The sequence below is a fragment of the Ursus maritimus genome, unplaced genomic scaffold (assembly GCF_017311325.1).
Source record: "Ursus maritimus isolate PB19 unplaced genomic scaffold, ASM1731132v1 scaffold_31, whole genome shotgun sequence".
Lineage (NCBI taxonomy): Eukaryota > Metazoa > Chordata > Mammalia > Carnivora > Ursidae > Ursus > Ursus maritimus.
The window spans coordinates 8,392,293-8,418,079 of NW_024425675.1; the positions used below are offsets into that span (position 1 = coordinate 8,392,293).

The following is a 25,787-nucleotide window of genomic DNA, read 5'->3' on the forward strand; positions in this document are numbered from 1 at the left end:
TTTCTTTGGAAACAGAAGAGTGAGCAGATGCTGTTTTTCTTGTGCTCCTTCAGCCTAGCTGGCAGCAAGCTGGTGAGAGCCAGCTCTGATACTCTCTATCTACCTTGCCTGCCCCACTCTGGTGTTCCCCTGTGGAACCCGCAAGCCCTGTCCACCAGTATACCTACAGTAGTCATGGCTGGTCATAGCTGACAGTGAGGCTGAGGGCCAGCCCTGCCCACTAGCATATCTGCAGCAATTGTGGCACAGCCACGGCAGGAGGGCACATGCAGATCACAGAGAGAACACCTGTGGAGTACCTGGTTTTGGTGACCAGGGAGATTGCTCTACTGGACACCACAGGATGCCTTCTACATAAGGCCATTATTGGAGGAGATATAGCTGACCTACCTAATACACAGAAATAAATACAGAGAGTTAGACAAAATGAGGAGACAAAGGAATATATTCCAAATGAAAGAACAAGGGAAAAAAACCTTAGAAAAAGAGCTAAACGAAATGGAGATAAGTAATCTACTGGATAAAGAGTTCAAAGTAATGGTCATAAAGATACCAGATTGCCAGAAGAGTGGATGAACTCAGTAAGAACTTCAACAAAGAGATATAATCTACAAAAAACCCCTCAAAACAAAAAACTCAAAAAATCCAGCACAGCTGAAGGATATAATAACTGAAATAAAAATACACTACAGGGAATCAACGTCAGATTAAAGGATGCAAAAGAGTGGATCAGCAATCTGGAAGATAGGTAGTGGAAATTATCCAAGCTGAACAGATAAAAAGAAAAAAAATTAAAAAATGGGATCTCAAGGACAATATCAAGCATAATTACATTTGCATTATAAGGATCCCAGAGGAGTAGAGAGGAAAAGGGGCAGAAAACTTATTTGAAGAAATAATAGCCAAAAATTTGTCTAATCTGGGGAAGGATATAGACATCCAGGTCCGGGGCGCACAGAGAATCCTAAACAAGATGAACCCAAGGAGGTCCACACCAAGACACATAATTAAAATGGCAATAATTAAAGAAGGAATCATAAAAGCAGCAGAAGAAAAGCAAACAGTTATGTACAAGGGAAATTCCATAATGCTATCAGCTAATTTTCAGCAGAAAGTCTGCAGGGCAGAGGGAGTTAAAGGAAAAAACCTACAATCAAGAATACTCTACCTGGTAAGATTGTCATTCAGAATTGAATGAAAGATAAAGGTTCCCAGGCAAACAAGTTAAACATGACCACTAGACCAGCCTTACGAGAAATGTTTATAGGGACTTCTCTAAGTAGGAAAGAAGAGGCCATAATTAGAAGAAAACTATGAAAGGAAAAAAATTATACTGGTAAAGCAAACAGAGAGTCAGGTCACATTTAAAGCTAGTATGAAGGTTAAAAGACAGAAGTAGCACAATCAATTATAAATAAAGAAACTCATCAAGGGATACACAAAACAAAAACAAGTAAGTTATGACATCATATACACAAAACATGGAAGGTGGAGTAAAATTTGGTGCTTTTAGACTGTGTTCAAACTTAAGGGACCTTCGACTTAACACAGACTGCTATAAATACAGGATGTTATAGATAAACTTTTTTTTTTCAATCCAAAAACATATGATACACAAAAAATAAAAAGAAATACACACATAAGAATAAATAAAGTCATTAAATCACAACAGAAGAGAGCAAGAGGAGAAGAATTATAAAAACAACCAGAAAACAACGAACAAATAATACATAATAGGTACATACTTATCAGTGATTACTCTAAATATTCATGGACTAAATGCTCCAATTAAGACAAAGGGTGACTAAATGGATAAAAAAAAAAATGAGACCCATCTATATTCTGCCTACAAGAGACTTACTTCAGACCTAAAGACAAATACAGACTGAAAGTGAAGGGATGGAAAATGATATTCCATACAAATGGGAGTGAAAAAAGAAAGCTGGGGTAGCAGTACTTATATCAGATAAAATGGCCTTTAAAGCGAAAACTGTAACAGGAGACAAAGAAGGGCATTACATAATGATGAAGGGATCAATCCTACAAGAGAATATGACAGATGCACCCAAAATAGGATCACCTAAATAAATAAAGCAAATATTAACAGACATAGCAGGAGAAATCAACAGTAACGCAATAATTGTAGGGAGCTTTAACACTCCACTTACATCAAAGGATATTCCATACAGACAGAAAATTCATAAAGAAAAAGTGGCTCTGAATGACACATTAGGCCAGATGAACTTAACAGATACACACAGAACATTCCAAACAAGAACAGTAAGTAGATTACACATTCTTCTCAAGTGCACATGGAACATTCTCCAGAACAGAGTCACATTAGGCCACAAAACAAGTCTGCAATTTAAGAAGGCTGAAATCATAGCAGGCATCTTTTCCAACTACAATGGTATGAAATTAGAAATCAATTATAAGAAAAAACTAGAAAAAACACAAACACGTGGAACAATAAACAACAGGCCACAAAACAACCAATAGGTCAATGAAAAAATCGAAGAAAAAGTAAAAAAATACATGGAGAGGAATGAATATAGAAACACAATGGTTCAATCTTTGGGATACAGCAAAACCAGTTCTAAGAGGGAGGTTTATAATAATAATACAGGCCTACATCAGGAAAAATCTCAAATAAACAAACAAACCTTACACCTAAAGGAACTAGAAAAAGGAAATCAAAAAAGCCCAAAGTTAGTAGAAGGGAGGAAAAAATAAAGATCGAGTAGGAACAAATGAAATAGAGACTAAGAAAATACAAAAGAAAAGATCAATGACGCTAAGAGCTGGATCTTAGAAAAGATAAACAAAATTGATAAACCTTAAGCCAGATTCAACAAGAAAAAAAGAGAAAGAACTCAAATAATAAAATCAGAAATAAAAGGGGAGAAGTTACAACTGACACAACAGAAACACAGAGACAACTACAAAAATTTTATGCCAAATATTGGGCAATCTAGAATAAAATCCTAAATTCCCAGAAACATGTGGTCTTCCAAGTCTGAATTAGGAAAAAATGGAAAATCTGATGGACTGATTACTAGTAACAAAATTGAACTGGTAATCAAAAAACTCTCAGCAAACAAGTCTAGGACCAAATGGCTTCACAGGTGCATTCTACCATACATTTAAACAAGAGTTAATACCTATCTGTCTCAAACCATTGCAAAAAATTGAAGAGGAAAGAATGCTTCCAAATTCATTCTACAAGGCCAGCATTGCCAAAACCAGATGAAGACACTACCACACATGAAAAACCACAGTCCAATATCCCTGATGAACACAGACAGAAAAATCCTCAACAAAATATCAGTAAACTGAATTAAAAGATACATTAAAAGGATCATTGACCACAATCAAGTGGGATTTGTTCAGGGATGCCAAGATGGTTCAATATCCACAAATCAATCATTGTGATACACCACATTAACAAAATGAAGACTAAAAATCATATGATCATCTCAATAGATGCAGAAAAAGCATCTAGCAAAATTGAACATCCACTCATCATAAAAATTCTCAACAAAGTAGGTGAAGAAGAAACATACCTCAATGTAGTAAAGGCCATATATGACAAACCCACAGATAACATTATACTCAATGGTGAAAAACCGAGAGCTTTTCCCCTAAGATCAGGAACAAGACAAGGATGTCCACTTTCACCACTTTTATTCAATGTAGTACTGGAAGTCCTAGCCAGAGTAGTCAGGCGAGAAAAAGAAAGAAAAGGCATCCAAACAAGTAAGGAGAAAGTAAAAAGCATCACTATTTGCAGATGACATGATAATATATACAGAAAACCCTAAAGACTCCTTTAAAAAACTATTAGAATACATGAATTCAGTAAAGTTCAGGATAAAAACTTACTATTCAGAAATCTTCTGCTTTTCTATATACTAATAATAAGCCATCAGAAAGAGAAATTAGGAAAATAATCCCATTTACAATTACATCCAAAGAGAATAAAATACCTAGAAATATATTTAAACATGGAGGTGAAAGACACGTACTCTGAAAACTGTAAGACACTGATGAAAGAAATTAAAGATGACAAAAATAAATGAAAAGATACATCATGCTCATGGATGGAAAGAATCAATACTGTTAAAATGTCCATACTACCTGGGTGCTTGGGTGGCTCAGTTGGTTAAGAGTCCAACTCGATCTCAGCTTAGGTGTTGATCTCACTGTTGTGAGTTCAAGCCCTGTATTGGGCTCCACACTGGGCGTGGAATCTGCTTAAAAAAAAAAAAAGTCCATATTATCCAAAGCAATCTGCAGACTCAATACAATCCCTATCATAATAACAGTAGCATTTTTCACACAACTAAAACAAATATTCCTAAAATTTGTATGTAACCACAAAGACCTCAAACAGCCAAAGGAATCTTAAAGAAGAGGAACAAAGATGGTTGTATCACAATCTCAGATTTGAAATTATATTACAAAGCTATAGTATTCAAGACATTATGGTACTGGCACATAAAGAGACACATAGTTCCATGGAACAAAATAGCCCAGAAATAAATCCACGATTACATGGTCAATGAAGGAGGGAAAATATACAATGGGGAAAGACAGTCTCTTCAATAATTGGTGCTGGGAAAACTGGAGAGTTAACATGCAGAAAAATGAAACTAACCCACTTTGTTATACCACACACAAAAATAAACTTAAAATGGACTACAGACCTAAATGAAAGACCTAAAACAATAAAGCTCCTAAAAGAAAACATAGGCAGTAAACTCTTGGACATCAGCCTTAGCAATATTGCTAAGGAAGGATACAGAAACAAAAATAAACTATTGGGACTGCATCAAAATAAAAAGGTTTGGCATAGTGAAGGAAACCATCAACAAAACAAAAAGGCAATCTACTGAATGGGAGAAGATATTTGCAAATGAACGGCACCTGGGTGGCTCAGTCCGTTAAGCATGTGCCTTCAGCTCAGGTCATGATCCGGGGATCCTGGGATTGAGCCCTAGTTGGGCTCCTTGCTCAGTGGGGAGCCTGCTTCTCCCTCTCCCTTTGCCTACCTCTCCCCTGCGTGTGTGCATGCTCTCTCTCTCTCTCTTTCTCTCACTCTCTCTCTCCCTGTCAAAACAATAAAAAATCTTAAAAAAAAAGATATTTGCAAATGACATATACAATAAGGGATTAATACCCAAAATGTTTAAAGAACTCCTACAACTCAAAAGCAAAAAATAGATAATCTGATTAAAAAGTGGACAGAGGACCAGAAAAGACGTTTTCCAACAAATATGTATACACGGCCAATAAGCACATGAAAAGATGCTTAGCATCACTAATCATCAGGGAAATACAAATCAAAACCACAATGAGATATCACCCTACACCCATCAGAATGACTAGAATAAAAAAGACAAGAAATAACAAGTGTTGGCAAAGATGTAGAGAAAAGGGAAACTTTGTACACTGTTGGGGGGGAATGCAAATTAGTGCATCCCCTATGAAAAACAGTACGGAGATGTATCAAAACATTAAAAATAGAAATACCATATGATCCAGTAATTCCACTTCTGGGTATTTATCCAAAGAAAATGAAAATACTAATTACTGAAAAGCTATAAGCACTGCTATGCTCATTGCAGCATTATTTACAATAGCCAACATATGGAAGCAACCTACATATCTGTTGATAAATGAATGGATAAAGAAGATATGGTATATACACACAATGGAATATTACTAAGCCTTTAAAAAGGAATGAAATCTTGCCATTTATGACACGGATGGACCTACAGGGTAACATTAAGTGAAATAAGTCAGACAGTGAAAGATAAATCCTATACGATTTCACTTACATGTGGAATCAACAGAACAAACAGACAAAATCAAAACAAAAGTAGAAGCAGACTCATAAATATGGAAAACTGGTGGTTGCCAGAGGGTGAAGGAGGTAGGATGATATGCAAAATTGGTGGGACTAAGAAGTACAAATCTCCAGTTATAAAAGAAATAAGTCAAAGGGATTAAAAAGTACAGTATGGGGGGGCGCCTGGGTGGCGCAGTTGTTAAGCGTCTGCCTTCAGCTCAGGGCGTGATCCCAGCGTTCTGGGATCGAGCCCCACGTCAGGCTCTTCCACTGGGAGCCTGCTTCTTATTCTCCCACCCCTCCTGCTTGTGTTCCCTCTCTCGCTGGCTGTCTCTCTCTCTGTCAAATAAATAAATAAAATCTTAAAAAAAAAAACTTTAAAAAAAAGTACAGTATAGGGAATATAGTCACTAATATTGTAATAACTTTAAGTGGTGACAAAGGGTAACTACACTTATCTATCATGGTAAGTATTTTGCAATATATTTAAGATCTTTATTTTTTAAGAGGGAGAGAGGCAAGGTCAGGAGGGGCAGAGGGAGAAGGAGAGAGAATTCAAGCAGGTTCCACGCCCAGCATGGAGCCCAATGCAGAGGGCTGAGATCACAACCCTGAGATCATGACTTGAGGTGAAATCAAGAGTCAGATGCTTAATTGACTGAGGCACGCAGGTGCCCCAAGAGAAGATCTTTATTTATTTATTTATTTATTTATTTATTTATTTATTTATTTTTATTTTATATTTTTTAAGATTTTATTTATTTATTTGACAGAGAGAGAGAGACAGGCAGTGAGAGAGGGAACACAAGCAGGGGGAGTGGGAGAATAAGAAGCAGGCTCCCAGCGGAGGAGCCTGATGTGGGGCTCGATCCCAGAACACCGGGATCACGCCCTGAGCCGAAGGCAGACGCTTAATGACTGAGCCACCCAGGCGCCCCAAAAGAAGATCTTTAAAGGAGACATATTACCTTCAAAGGGGTAACAAAATGACAGCTGATTTCCTGATGGCAACAAAGGAAGCCAGGAGACCATGGAATGATACATTCAGTGTGCAAAGGGACAACTAGTTTGAACCTAGAACTCTATTTTTAGAATAAAAATCTTTTCTGCATGAAACCAAAATGGTGATATTCTCAGGCCATCAAAAACTGAGAGCTATGCCTTAGCAGACCTTCATTAAAGGAAAATCTAAAGTACTGGACATGGAAGGACAGTGATTTTATACTCAAAGTCTGGATGCAAACAGAAATGGAGAGAGAGGTCCTCCGATGGGATCAGTGGTTTGGATCTGGATTTCTGCTCCTGCCTGACACACTACAACCACCAGTAAAATGAAGTGGCAGGAGTGAAGGACTAAAAGGGGCATGAGGAATCTTTTGGAGATGATATGTTCATTCTCTTGATTGTAGTGATTGTTCCCCATATGTTGAAACTTATCAAATTGTACACTTATCATATGTGCAGTTTATTGTATGTCAGTCATACCTCAGGAATTCTATTTTAAAAAGAAATGGAGAATAAAAAAAGGTAAACATACGGATAAATACAAAAAATATAAAACAGAAAATGATGACTTTATAAAACAGCAATATTAATGTTTCAAAGAGTTAAAGAATTTAAGCACATGACCACAACAGCGTATTATCCAGAGGGGAATACAGTTGTGACAGGGATAAGGGTAATGCTCAGGAGGTGGGTAAAGGTATTAACTTGACACTTCGGTAATTATGAAGGTTTTTTGGGGGGGAGAGGGTAGACACTAAAAGAGTAGTATCAGAGTACATGACTTCAACTAGTAGGGGGTAAAATCGAGTCAGAAAAAAATAATCCAAATAGAAGGCAATGCAGGAAAGAAAAAGAATCATAGAAGAGACAGGACAAATAAAGGTACACAATAAGATGACGCATAATGTAAATAAATGCCTTCATTTGGCAAAAGATTAGACTGTTTTTTTAAAAATTAGCTATATTCTTTTACAATAAACATATCTAAAATATAAGCTTCCGGAAAAGTCAAAAGTAAAAGGCTGAAAAAGATATGCCAGAAAAACATTAAATAGCAAGCTGGTATATCTCCGTTGAAGTCAGACAAAATTCGCTTTCAGGTAAAAATCATTACTAGAGAAAAATAGGGTCATTTCATAATGATAAGAGTCAAATCTTAGGAAAATGTAACAAATTTATGATGTACGGTATGGTGACTAACATAATAAAAAATTTAAAAAAAAAGAAAATAAATTGAAATTTCTATGAACCTATTAAGATAGCTTCAAAATGTAAAAGGCAAAAATGTTCCATATGATTAATTTTGGCCAATGAGCTATAAGTAGAAATGCAAGGTGGCAATTTCCTTAAGAGCAAGCCAGTCTGTGCCCTTTGACCCTTCTCCTCCTGCTTTCCTCCTGCCTGGTGGCTGGACTGCAGTCGTGACGGCCGGAGCTGGAGTAGATCTTGGACACGTGGGCCCCGCACCATGAAGAAGGAGCCCGGCCCCCAGGATTCTGCAAAGGAGAGCTACTGCTGAGGCATTAGCCGCTCGCTCCAAGCTTACTGTAATAAATTTGCCTTCTGTAGCCAGTGTTTTTTAGAGTCTTTGTTTCTCGCCACCAGCACCTAATCTTAACTAAGAATAAGTTTACAGAAGCTAAGGCAGTAGGCACTTCTGCGAAGGAGGGGGACAAGCATCATGGCTTTCCTAATCCCAAAGTGCTCCTGTGATGTTATTATAACACTTAGGTAATCAATATGACAGAGGAAAAAAACAGTTCCTTCAAATGACAACTGGCAATATATTGCATATGGTTTATTAATCTATGCTTCTGCCTCCTACTTTCAACTGATTTGCTAGTTAGGAAGGAAGTAGAAGATTAATTTGGTTCATTTGGACTTCCTTTTTTTTTTTACCTCCAGCACTTAATGTCCATGGAAATTGTGAAATCGTCCATTTGCGCTTAATATCCTCTATAGGAAATGTAATTAAGTGCAATATTCGTCAGAGAGAATGCACACGTTCTAATTTCTTCTTTATAATCTCTGATTACAATCTGTTTGTGATCCCTAGACATCAGTTTCTTTTTCCTGTTGCTGTTGCTGTTTCTGTTGTCTTCAATTCAGTGACGGGACGCAGAGAAAAACTGCTCAAACACAGACACTTGCCAGGTAATATTACGGGGATGAGAAAATTAAACGCAGAGAAAGTCGGAAGATTTCAGTATGAAAAACCAAAGCCTGTGACCCTACCAAGTGCTCTTCATGACCCCAACTCTGAAAACTAATACGCTCTGGTACATTTTGACTGATGCGAATCCATGCTGGAGTGTATCAGAGTAAACGATGTAAGACCTCAAAGGACATAGGAATATGGGGGGCTCTATCGACAAACTAAGTGGTTTCCAAACTGGGAACGCATGAACTCTGTCCAAAGAGTATGTGGGAGTAGATGGTTTGTAAGAAATCAATTTCCAGGTTCCAGAGTCTTTCTGACTTATGTGTCTGAAAACGTGCCTATGTGCAAAGCATCATCCTGGTTTTCTTATCCTTTCTCTTTTCGATCATCCTCTCCCATTTCACAAGACTTTGAGATATAGTCCAGTCAGTTGAAACAGACAAATCGCCTCACCAAAAAACCCTGATTTATTCATTTTCTTAACAAACAAATCACACTGAATGATAAAACTGATTTTTATTGTAAATAATTTATCCATCACTTCATTATTTGAAAAGGATAATGCTCTTGGCTTCTATCTCTTTCATAATATTACGAGGTTGAAGTGCAAAATGCTACTAGTTCCCCAAAGAATGCACATCTTTTCAAAATAAGTAATATCCTCCCTTAGCCATGTTCTCATTTGTTAGGGACACATGATTTACTAGGCATCTGGAAGCCATTCTTTTAAGACGTCTTCACTGTTTCCTTTGGTGTTTTTGGGAGACATCACCCGGATATTATTAATCCTCAGTTTGTTTTTCCAAAATATCAAGTCGCACATTAAATCCTTTATTCTCCATGAGGATTTCTGGAGTAATCACTTCTTGGCTAGACTACACGTTTTCTATATCAAATAACCTACCCTACATTCCAGTGTACTTTGCTCTGAGTTTCTGCTTTTTAAAAATCCAGAAAAGGGACCAAGGGCTACATGACAAAAAACGGGATTGAACAACTTTTACAGTCTCCTGTATTCTTATTTAGATAAAGGAGAGAGCTTAGATTATAAAGGAAAGATCAGGAATAAAATAATAAAAACATAAAAAAGATTTAGAATAACTGCACGAAAATAAAGGAGCACATCAGAACATTTAACTATTAATTCTGGCTATGCCTCCTAGATGTTCTTGCTAGAAGAATGAGAATAGGATAAGGTGACTGAACCACCTTGATAATGTAATGGGAATGAAGACTAAAATTAGAGCACACTAGATACATGATGAATGATAAGTGAAGAACAGTGTTTTGACAGATTGGATGATTAGTTCCAATGATGTCTTCACTCTGCTGTCACGGTGTCATATACCCAGCCCTTGCTATGGTTTTATACTGGGCAAATAACAGCTCCAAATAACATATGACTCGTTTTGGTCAACAGGCTATCAGTTTGATACGATGCAGTCAGAGACTTGGAAAGTCCGTGGAACTGATTCACCGTTGACAAGAACATGCAACAGGGAGCCGCTGCCCCTCAGCCTGGGTTCCAGAACTAGACCTATGGGGCAGGTTCACAGCCTGACATCAAGCCCAGAAACACAGAGCCTGAAGCAGAGCCACTGAGGCCCAGCCCAGAGCAGCCAAACGCCACTGAAACTACAATTGGCCTACAGATCTTGAGTGTGAGTATAAACCGGTACACCACTGAGCTCTGGGGTGATCTGTTATGCAGCATTGTCATGGCAATAGTTAACTGTCATCGAAGCTTCCCCTCCCCTGATGGCCTGTGTTCATCAGTGCTGGATCTCTCTACGTCTGTGGGATCATTAGCCCGGCCTGGATGATGGAGGATCAGCTTTCTACAAAGCAGTTGGCCTTGGTTCTCCTTGAGAAGATGACTGGCTCCTGGTTGTGTTTTGCTAAAAACACAGTGATAGGCAACCACTTTTACTTGTCTTGGTATTGCTCAGCACTTTCAGATTTCTAAATAACATGCTTAAACTGCTATTTCTTGATTTTTCTTTTTTAGAAACTATTAGTGACTCTTTACTCTGAAAGAGGGTAGAATTCTTTTCCTATCACTCCTGTCCCCTGCCACCTACATACTTCAACACCTGTGTGTTTGCCTGAAAGGACACTTGAGTGTCAGCACCTGTAGATTTTTGTCATCAGGTTGCTCAGTCTCAGCTCTTTTGCATGATCGGGTTGCCATTGTGAGGAAGGTGGCCGGGAAAGGGAGCTAAGGAGAGTCTCAGCACTCAGCATACCCATATGTTCTTAGTTCTCGGCTGTTTCTGGTGCCCCAACTTATGAATCCTTCTATTGGGGAAAAGGATGCTGGGGTCTAGCTCCCCACCAAGGCTTTCAAGCTGCCTCTCTGTTTTCAGTCCACTCTGCAACGTCAGAGATGTTACCTAGTTCTGAGTCTTTCCATTTGCAAATGTTTTATTTTTATTGGCTTTGACTCCTTCAAACTACTCGTTTTTGCTTTCTCCTCTTTCCTAAGCCAATCTAACTCCTCCAGTTTCCATTTTTTTTGCCATGTTTCGCCTGTTTCATCTTCCCTCCCTTCCTCCATCCCCCACTGGATCTTAGCGGGCTTTGGGGAGGTGCATAACGACACACTTGACTGGGAGGCTAGCGATGCGGCATGTAGGCGTGAATTCTCTAGACCACTTGCATCATTTCTAGAGGCGTTGATCGAACTGAGAAGAGAATGTGCCTCTCTAGGTATGTTCTTTTTCTTTTCGATAGTACTGAAGCTTATAACATGCTTCTCCCTTATCCCCCAAATTTGATTTGAGATTCCAGTCATTTTAATTATTTTTTTACTCAAATTTTCTATTCAAAAGGTCAATCAACTGCATCACAAGTAAATACAAGATAAAAATCAGTGAAAACGTCTTTTCTCCATGCAGCTGCCTCAAAGTTCTCCATGAAGTTGCCCCTGATGTTTAAGGCACTCCTGTCATTTTACTTAGAGTTATTTTGTTTGATACATATGAAATAATTATTACACTTTGTTATTTGACATATGGCAAATAATGGCTAATAGTAATTCATATGTATATGTAATCTGAATTTACTTATATGTCCTTTGTTTATTATTTCTTATACTATTCTAGTTCTTTACTACAGGAACACAGGTTCATCGTAACATATCAAAAGATAAAGAGGTATATAAATAAAAAACGATGAATTCTTCCTCACTTTTTAAGGTAATGTATATTATTGATTTGCTCTGTAACCATCCACAATTTGTACAAATACCTGAGAAATAATATGTTAAAACTGTTTCACTAATTTAAGACATTGGGATTCAAGATACAACAGACAATTTATTTCAGAGTGAGGAACCAGGCCAAGATGTAAAATGGTAAAAGCTCTCACTGGAAAGCCAATTACCTGACTCACCACGCTGAAGTTGTAGAAGGGAAATGAGTTGTAGAAGGGAAATTCCAGGGAGGAGCTTTTCGGAGAGACCTGTGCTAGCCATCTCTTCTCTACTCACTAGACCCCAACCTCAAGTCAGAGAGGAAGAAAAGGACGTCCAGGGGACCACTTAGAGACCTAACTATGTATCCTTTGCCCTATGCGGTACGGAGTGGGGAGGATGCAGTGGGCAAGCCTGGGGGTGAGAGACAGGCTGGGTATAGAGGCTCTGGCAGCAGAACGGAAGGAAGCTTCTCTCGTGATGGGACTGACCTGCACTTCCCGAGTTTGTCGGGCAAATAATGTGAGCGCGGTGAGGGAAACACTCTGGTGGAGGTGGGACCCCAGCTGTGAGACCCCAGCAGACAGACGTATGAACTGCTAGATTCCCGAAGCTACGGCCAGAATGGAGATGCTTGCTCTGGGTTGGGGCTACACCCTAGGGGAAGGACACCAACAGTGTAAGGTCTTTGAAGTGCCAAGAAAAACTCTCACTGGAGAAAGAGCCAGTGGAAAGAGAGGTGGAAGTAGGAGTGGCCATGCTTACCCGTCACCTGGGGGAATTTGTGCTTCCTGTCACTGCATGTCTGGGCTCCACACATTCAGAAGTCCTGGTTTCTAGGGAGGAAATGTTCCACCACTGGACATTAAACTAACTTTTGGGGGGCACCTGGGTGGCCCAGTCAGTTAAGCATCTGAGTCTTGATTTCATGGGATCGAGCCCCATGCTGGGCTCCGTGCTCACCACGTAGTCTGCTTGAGATTCTCTCTCCCCTTCCTCCCCCTCTCTCTCTAAACTAAATAAACAAATCTTAAACTTTAACTTGTGGTAACTTTGTGACTTTGGGCTCTTTGTGCAAGAAACCAACAGGCAAGTCAAGGAGTCATGACCCTGGTCAGAGCAATTGACCCTGATCATGAGGATGAGGTAGGGTTGCTATGGGGTAAGGGGAGGATGTGTTTGGAGCTCGGGTGGTTCATCTGTGGACTGCTTGGTATTTCCTTGCCCAATTTCGATGGTAAAGGCACAAATAAAATAGGCACCACGTGACAAGGGCTGGTGATGCCATTGGTTCAGATCCCTCAGCAGAGATGGCCGGGGATCACCCCACCAGGTAAGCCATCTAGATCAGCAAAGGGTGAGGGGAGTCTGGAATAGGCAGAAGAGAGGGGAGATGATGAGTATCCGTTGTGGCCGTGAGACCAGCTGCACAGCCAGGGGCTGTGTGTGGCTTTATCTCATATCTTTCTCTTCCTAAGTTCCCCTAGGAAAAGCAGCCCACCAGAATCCTGGAGAAGCCGCTCCCAGCCATACTGCATGATGCTAGGGCATCTCACCTGTGAAGGGGTGGACTGTAGTGGCTGCTGTGGACTCTCCAGACCCCCACCTCCATCCCACTCCTCCAGGGCCGAGGCACGCTTGTCCTCACCTGCTGGGGAGTATTTGTAGCAGACAGCTCTCCACTTAAGGGCTGAGAGCCGGCACAGCACCCCTCCCCCCGCCCCAGGACAGCCTGTATCCAGTGACTGCCCAGTAATGATGAGCTGCTGTGGGAATGCCGAGGTCCAGCCCCCTCACCCCACTATGGAAAAACTCTGCAGGGCCACCCCAGCTCCAGAGCTCCCCGCTGCAATTCAGCCGCTCTCGTCCCATCCCATTGCTTTCATCTCCTTGCGCATTTTCCTCAATAAATGGCTCACGAGCATTTCTTCATCTTGGAGTCTGTTTCCTGGGGAACTTGACCCAACAGGGCTGATTAAGAGTCTCTTGGCTTCAACTCTGGTACTTTAATAGCCTACTTTGACAACAGAGCCCAATGGCCGACACCACAAATCAGATCACGTCGCACCTGCTTAAAATCCTCCAGTAACTTTCACTGCTCTTGGAATAAAATCTGACTCTATCATGGCTTCGACCCCTGCTTTATGTAACCCTGCCCACGTACTCATCCTCTCCCTGCTCCCTCCTCCCCCTGCTCACTGTGCTCCCTGCTACTGGCCTGCCTTCTATTCCAGAAATTCTGAATGTACTTTAATGGAGTCCTTTTTTTTTTTTTTTTTTTTTTTTGCCAGCACCCGAATTTAGATAACCTAGTTCTGCTAACAGAGCACCTGGCACGTGATGGTAGCCAAAAGAAAGCATTAATGGAATAAACGAAGGTCTAGAAGGTTAGAATCTAGAAGGAGCCATTTCATGTCCAGACCACGGGCCTTGGTCAGAAGTGAACCCCTGAGAGATGGCTGTGTGTACAGGAAGGCAACTGAAACTGATTGCCAGTCTCCATCTACAATGGAAGGTGGGATCTGGCAAATTGGGTGCTTAGAACTTCCTCGGACTTCACACAATTTTCTATCATCGGAATTTCTGTTGAAATCCCCTGAAAAATTCCGTTGAGAGGCAATCTCTCCCCTTAATAAGACTTAACCCCATCACTGTACAATGTAAATGATGGTACTTCCCAGCAAGCCTTATGAAGTTGCACCTGTCTTGGCACTCAAACAGACCTTGCCTATCACCTTCTCATGGTTATCGCCTATAAATGCTTCCTTGGCTGCTTCACACCAGCTGGCCCCACTCTAACACAGATGAATGGGCCCCTGGGACCTGCTGACTTTTTCTGTTTACATAATATTATGTGTTGAACTGTGTCCTCCCTAAAATTCATAGGTTGAGGTCCCAGTATCTCCTTACAGAAGTTAGGCTCTTTACAGAGTGAATTAAGTAAGAATGAGTTAATTAGAGTGGACTCTAATCCAATATGGCTGGTATCCTTAGAAAAAAAGAAAATTTGCACACAGAGACAGGTGTACAGGGAGAATGTCACACGGACATGAAGATGGCCATCTACAAGCCAAAGAGAGAGGCCTGGAATAAATCCTTCCCTTACAGCCCCCAGAAGGCATGAACCCTGCTCACAACTTGTTTTTGGACTTCTAGCCTCCAAAACTGTAAGACAATAAACTTCCGTGGCTTCAGCCACCCAGTGTGTGGTGCCTTGTTACAACAGCCCTATCAGACTGTAACACAGAATGTGTGCCTGAATTCTACAGAGGAGCTGAGCTGGTCTGAGCCAGGGTGGGTGGTTTCACAGGGAGCATATTCAGCTGACATGAAGTTACCGGGAAAGGCCAACAACCTCCAGCCTTTCCCAGAAGTCCTTGGCAGACTTTCTGTAAAGCTCCATTGGACAGAACTGGGTCCCGCGTCCATTCTTTATGAAGGCAGTGCCGGGAAGGTCCTCTGCTACAGCAGACTCCTGGGTGTGCTCTCAGCGTGAAAGGCTCTTTTCCTGAACACAGCCACTTAGAATCATCCAGTTGGTTCTATCAACTGTGTCCGAGGAAATGTGAGCTTCACCCTTCCGTGCCCGGCTCAACAAAGAATGCCAGATAGCAAGGCATCTTTGACTATGTGATTCACCAATTTTACTCTTTCCACGTGTCGGTCACTCTTCTAGATCTTAGGGATAGGGACTTGAAGGGGACAGGAAGGTCTCTTTCACGGAGCTTACTGTGGAGGTGGCAAGCAGGAAGTAAGACAGACTAGTCAAGACAAATCCCACCGGGGGCTTCATTAATTTGGGTGCTCAGCGGTCTCTGAGAAGCAGTCATTTAAGCCAAAAGCGTGGAGGAGTGGGATGGTGGCGCCTCCAGGACCGAGGCACTCCAACATGCCAAGGAAAAACTGGAAGAAGCCAGCTGGGAATCCTATAGATATTATTACATGATTTTTTTTCCTTGGACAATCTCAGGGTTAATAAATTCAAAGTTGGCCATCAGATTAAGCAATGGTAGATTGTGATACTTCGCATGAATTTGGCAAAGGAGGACACAGCTACTCAGATCTTGGTGGGCACGGGCTTTCTAACCAGCTTTGCAAACCAAGGTCAAGTGTCCTGAATTTGTACATCTCTGCCCAGTTTCTATGTTGGGCTCAGTGATGCTTTCTCACTTTACACAGCTGGTTAAAATGTGCAAGTGACAGAAAGCACCCAAAGAAATTTCCCTGCTCCGGGACTGTTTCAACCTCCCTCTGAAGGGTAGATTCTGACCCTCACCAGTGTGACCTGCCTCACTCTATGGGTATGATGCCGTGATTGTCTCAGAATGTAATCTGCTCATTTGTGAAAGGGCTCCGTTCAGATTATATACCTATTAGCATATAATCTTCCCTTCTGGTTCACTGCAAGTCTAGGCTTCTCTGGAGGTAGAGGCTACTTTAGGCAAAATGATTCCACTTCCAACAACTTTAAAAAAGAAAGAAGGAAAAAAGAAAAGAATCCCAACAAAGGCCTAATCTCTCTAATTTCCCTGTGTGTCTGCCAAAGGGCTCTGCTTTTAAGACGGGACAATATAATATCCTGAAATGTAATACCCTAACATCATCCATATTCGCGTCTTCGACTTTAGGAAAAGAATCCAGTTCTAGTTCCTAAACATTCCACCACCCTAAAGTATCCAGTACCCATCCCTAAACACCCTACCCTCAAAGGTAGTATACTGTTCTTGCTCGCTTTTATTATTTTTTCCCAAACATTTTCTTTTTCCCACTCCTTCGGCCCCATCTGGTTTTTCAGAGCTGCGACTCTTGTTAGCAGAAGTGTCTACAGGTGGGGTTAAGGCCATCTTGGTAAAAGGTATTTAAAAATACGGGGAAATGTTCTCATTTCACTCCAATTCTCTGAATTAGACTACTGAAAAGCAGATTCTGCTTTTGCAGGGAGTATTCGTGTATTCCAGCACATTTGCTTTTCCGAGAAGCCCATGGAGGCCTCAAATATCCGGTGAGAGGCCCTATGCTATTTTGAGAACTCAGTGAAGACTTAAGGTACATAGAACACCGAATGGAACACGGCAGAACACCTGTCCAGAAACCTGTGCAGACACATAAAGCGGCGTTTCTAACGAACATCTGCTCTTTCCTTTCTGTCACACGAATCGCCGCCCAACGCCCGCACAGCGCGTGGCCTTAACGAAGGTAAACGCTTCCCACCTGGTGGAGCGAGTCAGGACGCGTCCTCAAAGAGGGAGGTCGCACGACACCGTCTCCAGGGAGGGGACGAGCGGGGAGCTGCGGTTGCGGGCGGCGGTGGAACCCCGCGCGGCAGGGCGTCCCCGGGCGGACGGCGGCGCGCCGGCGTGCGTGCGGGAGCGCGGGGCGGCGGGGGCACGCAGCTGCGGGCTGGGCGGGCTCTGCGCGCGACGGCGCGGCGGCCGCGGCGCGGGGGGCGGGCTCGGAGCTTTCCTCCGCGGGGCGGCTGCGCGCTGCGCGGCGGCCGGGCGCTGGCTGTTTACCTGGCGTCCTAGCAACAGGCGGGCGCTCTGCGAGCCGCGCGGGGCGCAGTGCGGGCGCGGAGCTGGGCGCTGCAGGTGAGTGCGGCCGGTGGGCGCAGCGCGGCCGCCGGGGGGACTCGCCGCTGCTCCTGCGGCCACGGACCCCGCAGCTCGCGCCCGCCCCGCGCTGGGGTCCTTGCAGCCTAACGCGTGGTTCGAGAAATGGGGGCCTTTTCGGGCCCCCGCTTCTTTCCCTTTCTCTCGTCGGGCCCGAGCTCCGTCCTCTCCCCTTTTCTCACCCGCCCCCATGGAGCCCCTGCCTCCCCGCCGACACCTTGCCCCTGCCCGGGCACCTCCTGCTCCTTCGCCCCCGAGCCCCCCTCTCCACCGTGCCGCGACCCCATCTCCTCCGTCTTCCGTTCTCTCCGCTTCTCAGGCCGACTCCCTGCCTCTCTTCCCCTCTTCGCCTTTCCCCTCCGCCCTTGCAGCTGTGCCACCTTCTAGCTATCCTGTCTCCGCTGCCTGCCCCTTCCTGCCTATCTCCCCTACCCCCTCTCCCTAGAAACGGAGCCTCCCACTCGAACGCTTGTCACCGGCCTGGTTGGTGCCGCCATCGCGTGTTTTCACCAGGGTTTGAGTGAACTTTGACTCAGGGCGCTGTTCATGTCAGTTCTGAAATTTTAATTTTTCTGTATTTCTCGGAAATATGCCAGTGCGTGCACTGACTCCTATCAATGTTACCAGCCACAGTTCTAATCTCAGAGTGGAGGCTTGCATTCCCAGAGCTTCGTAAAGAATTCGGTTTGCTTCTGCTCGAGTGTTACAGAAATTATTCACGGACGGGTTTCATTTTATTAATGATACAGGAAGCTTGCAACAAACCCTTAAGAAAAATTCTATCAGCGATTTGATTAGTAGAGAAAATGAGTAGAATTAGTAGAGAAAATGAATATAAGTGATTCTCAGTTTGTGCAAGCACATGCACAAAAACTTTTTTTCCTTTTAAGCATTACACTTTCTAACAATCTTAAGTTAATTTAAAGATATGTACTATATTCACATGTATTGGTTGTAACCATGGTTCTTAGGCCAAAAGGACACCTGGATTGGCAGTGGGTAGAAACTGAGGAACAGCCTATTTTGATAAAAAGTGTTGGTTTTGTATTTTTACCTGAGTTATACTGTCCATTTTTTAATGCCTCTAGAATTAGTGGAATAAATGCTTTTAGTTCTGGTTCTTTTGTGAAATGAAGCCATTAGAAATCTCCTAGACTTAACATGAGAAACATTAGATTACACTGTTTTCTTTTTAAAATTTATTCAGTTAAGCCTGCAAAGTACTTCTCTCTCTCTCTTTAAACCTTTTTATACCTGTCTTGTCTTGTTTGGGATTTGTTCCACTTCTTTTCCCCCCTGATGATATTTTATATGTGGTCTGGATTGTCCTAGGCCCCCCTGAAATTTTCTTAACCAGCCTTCTCAAATCAAGCCTGTTCATTATTGCAGCTCCTGTTTTACCAGATTCAGAAAACCAATTTGAAGAGATTCAAATGTGTTACAGTTACTTTTGTATAAAAATTTATCATGATGAAAAGAAGACCTTTTTTGCATTTCTTAGCTCTTTTTAAGGTGTCTTCCAGGAAGTTGCTATACGGGGTGTTGACTGGTACAGTCTTATGTAATCTAGGTACGTCCACATTTTCCTTGAAAAAGGTACAAGAAGGAAATGATACACAAGCCATACTTTTCTAAGACCATCGAAACAAATGGTTTAATTAAGATTAAAAACAGAACTGTGTACTGTATGGTGACTAACATAATAAAAAAATATTATTATAAAAAAAGCAGAACCGTGCACCTAAGACTTTCTGTATACGATAAAGTTATTTGAACTTCGCTCGTACTTACTCTCATAATATTGGGAAAATCAGGTGTTACGTGTGAGCATCAGTACATGCTTTTGTTCAGAATCAAGCAATAGAAATAAACCACTGAAATAGTGAAATAAATGCACAGAACAAATTGTACCCTAATTGTATACATTTTATTTCACTAGCAATGATTATACAGATATAAAAATAGACACATATTTACATACACATATATCAGCCGTTCTCAGCCCTGAGAACTATTGTTTTTTTATAACAAATATTTTCTAATACCTGCTTTGCTACTCCAAAGTCATAGTCCTAAATAATTCTACATACGTGCATAGTTTTAAATGTTCTTAGTGCTCTAACTGTAAAATAAAGGAAAATGAAAAGGTAAGACATCGTAATACAATATCAGCATGGAAATGCTCGGGTACCGCTCCGCTGGAATATGCAGTGAAGTAGTCAGATGCTCCAGCCTTACAGACAATTACCTCCTGTAAATGCAGTTGCTCCAAATGCAGGCTGACACAAACACGTCATTGACACTCAGATTGTGTGACCGGTGTGGTCATCAATGGCACGAGTTTCCAAAATGCTGAGCTCTTGATAGGCTTCCATATAAAACAAAGTATGTACAACTTTCCTTCGATTTACACGATGGTTGCAATCCTGGAAAATTCAGTGTATATCAAAACTGTGAAAAAAAAATTTGTGATTATTTGTAAAGTGGAGATAGGTTTTAAGCGCAGATATTACTTATCTGAAATTTTTCACCTACTAGATGCCTGGAGATTGTAGCATAATTCTTTCTTCTGGGGACTATCATGCACATTGCAGGACATTGGGCATTCTTGGTCCTCATCACTGAATGTCAGTGATGTCCCCTTCCTATCATTTTGATAATGAAATGTCTTTTATAATACTTCTGTATTATGAGTACTGCCTCACTGAGAACCACTGAGCTAGATGTCCTGTTACTGGATATCAAGATTTAATACAGTACAAACCCCAAAATCTCCATGTCATTTCTGTAGAGTCTTGGTACTTCTGAGCTTTAGTCATAATGATGGGGGGAAAGCTCATTCTATTCTATATATAACTTTATAACCATTCTAATATTCTAAGGAAGGCTTTAATGATCCCCTTTAGGAAAAAACAGACTAGTATAGACTATCAGGGAAAAAAGCCTTGAATGTTCACATGAGAACTTGCTTTCTAATTTGGCTCTTATTTAATGTTACAAGCCAGTCAGAGTAACAGAGTTCAGTTTCACAGCATGGTTTTAAACAATGCGCAGCCCAGCTCAGAAGAGCCTTGCCCACCCGCCTCCAGCTCCAACAGACCTATGGACCGAAGGCCTTGATGCCACCTCCTCCAGTTCTCCCTTGCACTGTTGGAGTTTTCTCTTTCTGTTTTCTGCCCAGTTACTTGAACTTTCTTGGGCCCAGGGAAATGAGCAAGTTATTTACTTCAGGGGAGACAGATATTGGAAAATTCAAGTGCTCATCACTTTTACTTAGAGCTGGCTCAGTAAAAATGCACTATTTTATTGCATTAAAGAGCAACTCGATGATTAAAAAATCAACCACTACGACTAATAAGCAGAATGAGGGTTGGGTGGCTTAAAGGCTTGAAAGTGAAAACCGTTCTGGGGGAAAGGTGGTTGCTATCCTCCGTTTTTCTTTCCATTCTGATGCAGCGTGTGTGCGAAGCTCAGATCTGAGCATCGACGATCCCATGGGCGTGGCTCTGACGAGATCGGCGCAGTGGACTGCTGCCGGGTATGGGACCCGAGCCTTGGAAACTACTCCTCTCAATGAGGCGATACTGAAAGAAATTATGATGTTTGTGGAGAGTTTTATCTACAAACATCCTCAAGAGGCAAAATATGTTTTTGTAGAACCACTTGAATGGAAAACAAACTTGGACCCCTCAGCATTTGAATCGGGTTATATTGTCAGGTAAGCCCGTAAATTGCTTCTAGAATGTAGTATCTTCATTGTACATATTTCTGTGAATTGGTTTGTAGGTTTCGGGCAGATTCTTTAACATCTATGAACCTCAGAAGTGTTCTGACCAGGGGATTGCAAACAGGAGGCGCTCAGGTGAAATCTGAGGATGTTTTGTTCGGCCACCACGTTATTCATCTGATTTTTAAATCTGATTTGCATTTCTTTTGATAGCGGAATGCCTTCTCCAGGGGACCACACTCCAACATTTGCTGTTGCTTTATGTTTCAGCTTTCCACTCATCCATACGACCCTCCAGGGCCAAGTAGGCATTGGTTTTGTGACCTCTGATACAGACAAAATCCCTTCTGGTGTTTAAATCAACAATTCCGGGGGCGCCTGGGTGGCACAGCGGTTAAGCGTCTGCCTTCGTCTCAGGGCGCGATCCCGGCGTTATGGGATCAAGCCCCACATCAGGCTCTTCTGCTGTGAGCCTGCTTCTTCCTCTCCCACTCCCCCTGCTTGTGTTCCCTCTCTCGCTGGCTGTCTCTATCTCTGTCGAATAAATAAATAAAATCTTAAAAAAAAAAAAATCAACAATTTCTGGGGCGGCAGGGGGAGAGTGGTAATTTTTGCTCACTATATGGGAGAGGCTTTTTGACAATCGGCATTGTCCTCAAATGAGAACCTTCCAAATCTGAGAGTTAAAAAAAAAAATCCTACCTCCACATCATACAGGGGGCTGTCAGCTTAGCTCTTGTGAACATAGGTGAATATGAATTTATGGAAATGTAACTGTATTATAATTATACAGGGTTAATTTGCATATACATATATAAATCTTTTCTGCTGTTTTGGTCAGCTTCAGTTTATTTTCCACTTTCAGGCATTCGGATCCTCTTTTGTGCCACCATGTTCCTCCTCGACTTTGCATGTGAACTTTTTAAAGTCTGACCTTATCCAAGACAGGCCACTAACCAGCCACAGCTCCCTAGAGATGCCTTTTCCAATTTTTTTTCCCTTTGGGATTGTTTGTGAAAAAGAAACTCTGAATTTCAGTTTTAGAATTGAAAAACCGTTCTTGAACTGCATTTCAGGAGCCCTTTGGTTCTGCCATCAAGCTTTACCTTCTCTCTGAATTTCCTCTTTTTTTTTTTAATGGTATTTTATATCTAATTGTGCCTATGGTCACTTCCTCCCTAAGTGCTTGTCATGATTCATTGCTCCCACTTAAGTTCAGTGTCGTGTCACACGTTGTTTTTCCTAACCTTTGAAAGATGAACTAACCTGCAAAACCATATGGTTCCAGAACATTCGAACTACTTAGCACAAAGGTGGATTTACAGCAGACGTCAGAAGAATATCCAGAGTGTCATTGTGTCTTGCCTCCGTACTTATTTTGTGTCCCAGGTACAGACATGACCACATCTGTGGTCACCTGCGTAGGTGGGCTGTTACTCACACCTCAATTATATCACTGTTTCTCTTTCTTTATCCTTGTCCGATTTCTTTTTTGCACTATTTCCATTCTTCTGTGTCCAGTCTTTATGTGCAGCGGTCCCTCCTAAGCAGGATGTCTCGACGTTTCGGCACCATGTGTGTTTTGAACCAACTGCCCCTTGATTACCTTCCTTCTGTCAAATTGAAACAAGGCAGCTTTTCCTTGGGCCAATTTTTCTATCCATTGTTCTTGTTTCTGACCTTTATAGCTTTCTCTCCTTTCAGACAGGATTCAGGTCTGCAAGTCTGCGTAGATACAGATTGCTAAGTCATCATAACGGCTTTGGCCGTGGAGTACCTGGCTGTGATTCTACCAAACCGGAATATTCTTGGGTATTTTAGGATATTTAGGCTGATTCTTCTTTGGGGGAATATACATTCTCTCAGCCTCTTGTTCCAAAATAAGTCGGTTTTATCTGCATGGAAAGTCTGCTGAAAGAGGTAAGCTACCCCCTTTTGTTGACCTCTTTCGTATGTACGCTCGTGGCCTCATTTCTCGTTTGATGCTGTGCATCTCCAAATGCGCTCTCCGTAGCGATCAGTAACGGTAAAAGTGCGATCAGCCTTCTTCTGAATTAGGTTCACAGGCGTCTGACGTTGAAACTGCTCCGCTCATCACGCACTGAAAAGGTTTTATATTCATCGCCCATCTTCTTTTGTGAGGATCGTTGTTGAGTAGATAGGCACACCACTTTCCACGTGTTAGATGACTCATCCTTTTCCTTTAGAATCATTTCTAATGTACAGCTCTTCGTCCTGGAATAACACTTGTCATCGTCTCTCCATGTTCAATGTTTGGGGAAAATAGCTCCACTTTCATTTTAATGGAAATCAGAGGTCTCCTTGTATCACCATTTCCAATTGCTTTTGTTCTTATCAGACAGGATGAGGTTACTAATCTTCATAAGATACCTCAGAATGAAGCCAAGTCCATTCTAAGCTAGGGACAAATGACACCCTGCAATGATTAACACCATCTGTTGGTGGTACACGGAGCTGAGTTGCTTTGACTTATTAGAATGGAGCTTGGAAAATTTAGAAACTGGATAAGCATTCAAAATCACGTAGTGAAAATGTTATTACCTGTTCTTTTCTCTCCTTCTTTGGTAGAACTATGATTTTTGAATCATGTTGGCTTTAATATTGTGGTATTTCCGCTGTGAATGTCTCTCTGCTGGCTCAGTGATATGTCTGAGTTGGGACAAAATTCTCTTCTGGTAGGAGTTCTGGGTGGGTGAGAAGTCAGGCCCTGTGCAGTGGCCCTCATCCCCCTGTCCACTTTCCTCACAATTCATACCTTCCTGGTTCCTAGTTTTTTTTTTTCTTTTGTGAATCTCCAGAGGCATCTTTTTTATTGCTTATCTCCCAGTACTCCTTGGTTTTGGGCATGGTTTGATCCTTTTGCCTTTTTGTTCTAATTTTCTTATCAGTGTCATGAAGGCTCAGTCGCACGATCTCTGATCTCAAAATTGTATTGTTTTATGAGACAATAATTATGTTTTGGTAAAACTTTTTTTTTTTAAGATTTTATTTATTTATTTATTTGAGAGAGAGAGCAAGCGAGCAGGGGGAAGGAGCAGAGGGAGAGGGACAGGCAGACTGCGTGCTGAGCGTGGAGCCTGACACGGGGCTCGGTCTCATGACCCTGAGATCATGATCTCAGCCGAAAGCAGGAGTCAGACACTTAACCAAGTGAGCCACCGGTACCCCATATTTTGGTAAAACTTCTGTGTCATGGTATTAAGATCAGTGGCCATAACTTTTGTTACTGAGCTCTTTGTTTTTCATTCCTGAGAATTACTAACTAGTTTCTCAACTATAGCCTCATTTCCCTTGCTACTATTTAGACTCATTTATTGAGTAATTACTATGTTCTGGACACTGAACTAGGCACTGGGGATGAAATAAATGAGACATTCTCCTGCTCTCTCGCTTTATAGTATAAGCTATAGTAGTTTCAGCCGTCTTCCCCAATTCCAGTTTAAAAGTCTTTTGATCAGGTCCGCAGAGTTCATTTATAGCACATTCATCTTGACCTCACGAGGTGAGTGCGGTATTTTTCTTTCCAGAAGCTCTTTCTTCAGGCCTTAGAAACTGTGAACCCAGAAACAAAACCGCCCTTCCACATCCTCCCTATCGCTGGCATTTACTTCCTCCTTCTCTGCCGAGTTACAGGTTTCAGCCGGTGGGAGCAATGAAATATGGGTCCTGTGCCCTTGACTTTTCCCATTTCTCACCAGGAGTTTCACCTTCTCGAGTTCAGTGGCTTGATATTGTTGGCATCCAGTCGGCTTATAACTTAGTCTTGTCGTCATCCACTTAGCACGCGCGGCCAGCCCGGTACAAACCTTGAAGAAATCACCTCAATCCTAAAGACATGATTCCCAAAGCTTTATTTTAGACAAAACATGCATGTTGTATATGACACGCAGCACTGGTCCGTCTAGAAATCTTCTACCCATTTATCCCTCTTCTATTTATTGAGCACCTTCTGTGTGCAGACTGGCGGAAATCCCTGTATCAGCCTCCTTTTGCTGCTGTAACAAGTTATCACGCACTTAGTGGCTTAAAACAGCGCAGATTTAATTTCTTATTGTTCTGGAGGTGAAAGGACTACACTGAGTCTGTTGGGTGAAAATCAAGGTGTTCGCAGGGCTGCGTTTCTTCTGGGGACTGAAGGAAAATCCGTTCTTGCCTTTTTGAGCTTCTGGAGGCTCCTGGCTCTGTGTTGCTCTGACCTGTTTCCATGTCACATCAGCTCC

General features: G+C 41.9%; 1 protein-coding gene and 1 long non-coding RNA gene across 2 annotated transcripts in view; one reads left to right on the forward strand and one right to left on the reverse strand.

Moving 5' to 3' along the window:
* The window catches only part of LOC121106299, a 66,928-nt gene extending 49,406 nt beyond the window's left edge, over nucleotides 1–17,522 (reverse strand). Inside the window, exons 1-2 of the long non-coding RNA XR_005838904.1 lie at nucleotides 17,422–17,522; nucleotides 4,138–4,250 (exon numbers count right to left, since the gene is read on the reverse strand). This is a non-coding gene — a long non-coding RNA (uncharacterized LOC121106299). The remainder of the gene's footprint in view (nucleotides 1–4,137; nucleotides 4,251–17,421) is intronic.
* Nucleotides 17,523–21,294: 3,772 nt separating this feature from the next.
* ODAD2 (outer dynein arm docking complex subunit 2) overlaps nucleotides 21,295–25,787 on the forward strand; it is a 170,923-nt gene continuing 166,430 nt past the window's right edge. The window contains exon 1 of the mRNA XM_008683879.2: nucleotides 21,295–21,537. Within this exon, the coding sequence (XP_008682101.2) occupies nucleotides 21,314–21,537 (224 nt within the window). The 5' untranslated portion in view covers nucleotides 21,295–21,313. The remainder of the gene's footprint in view (nucleotides 21,538–25,787) is intronic.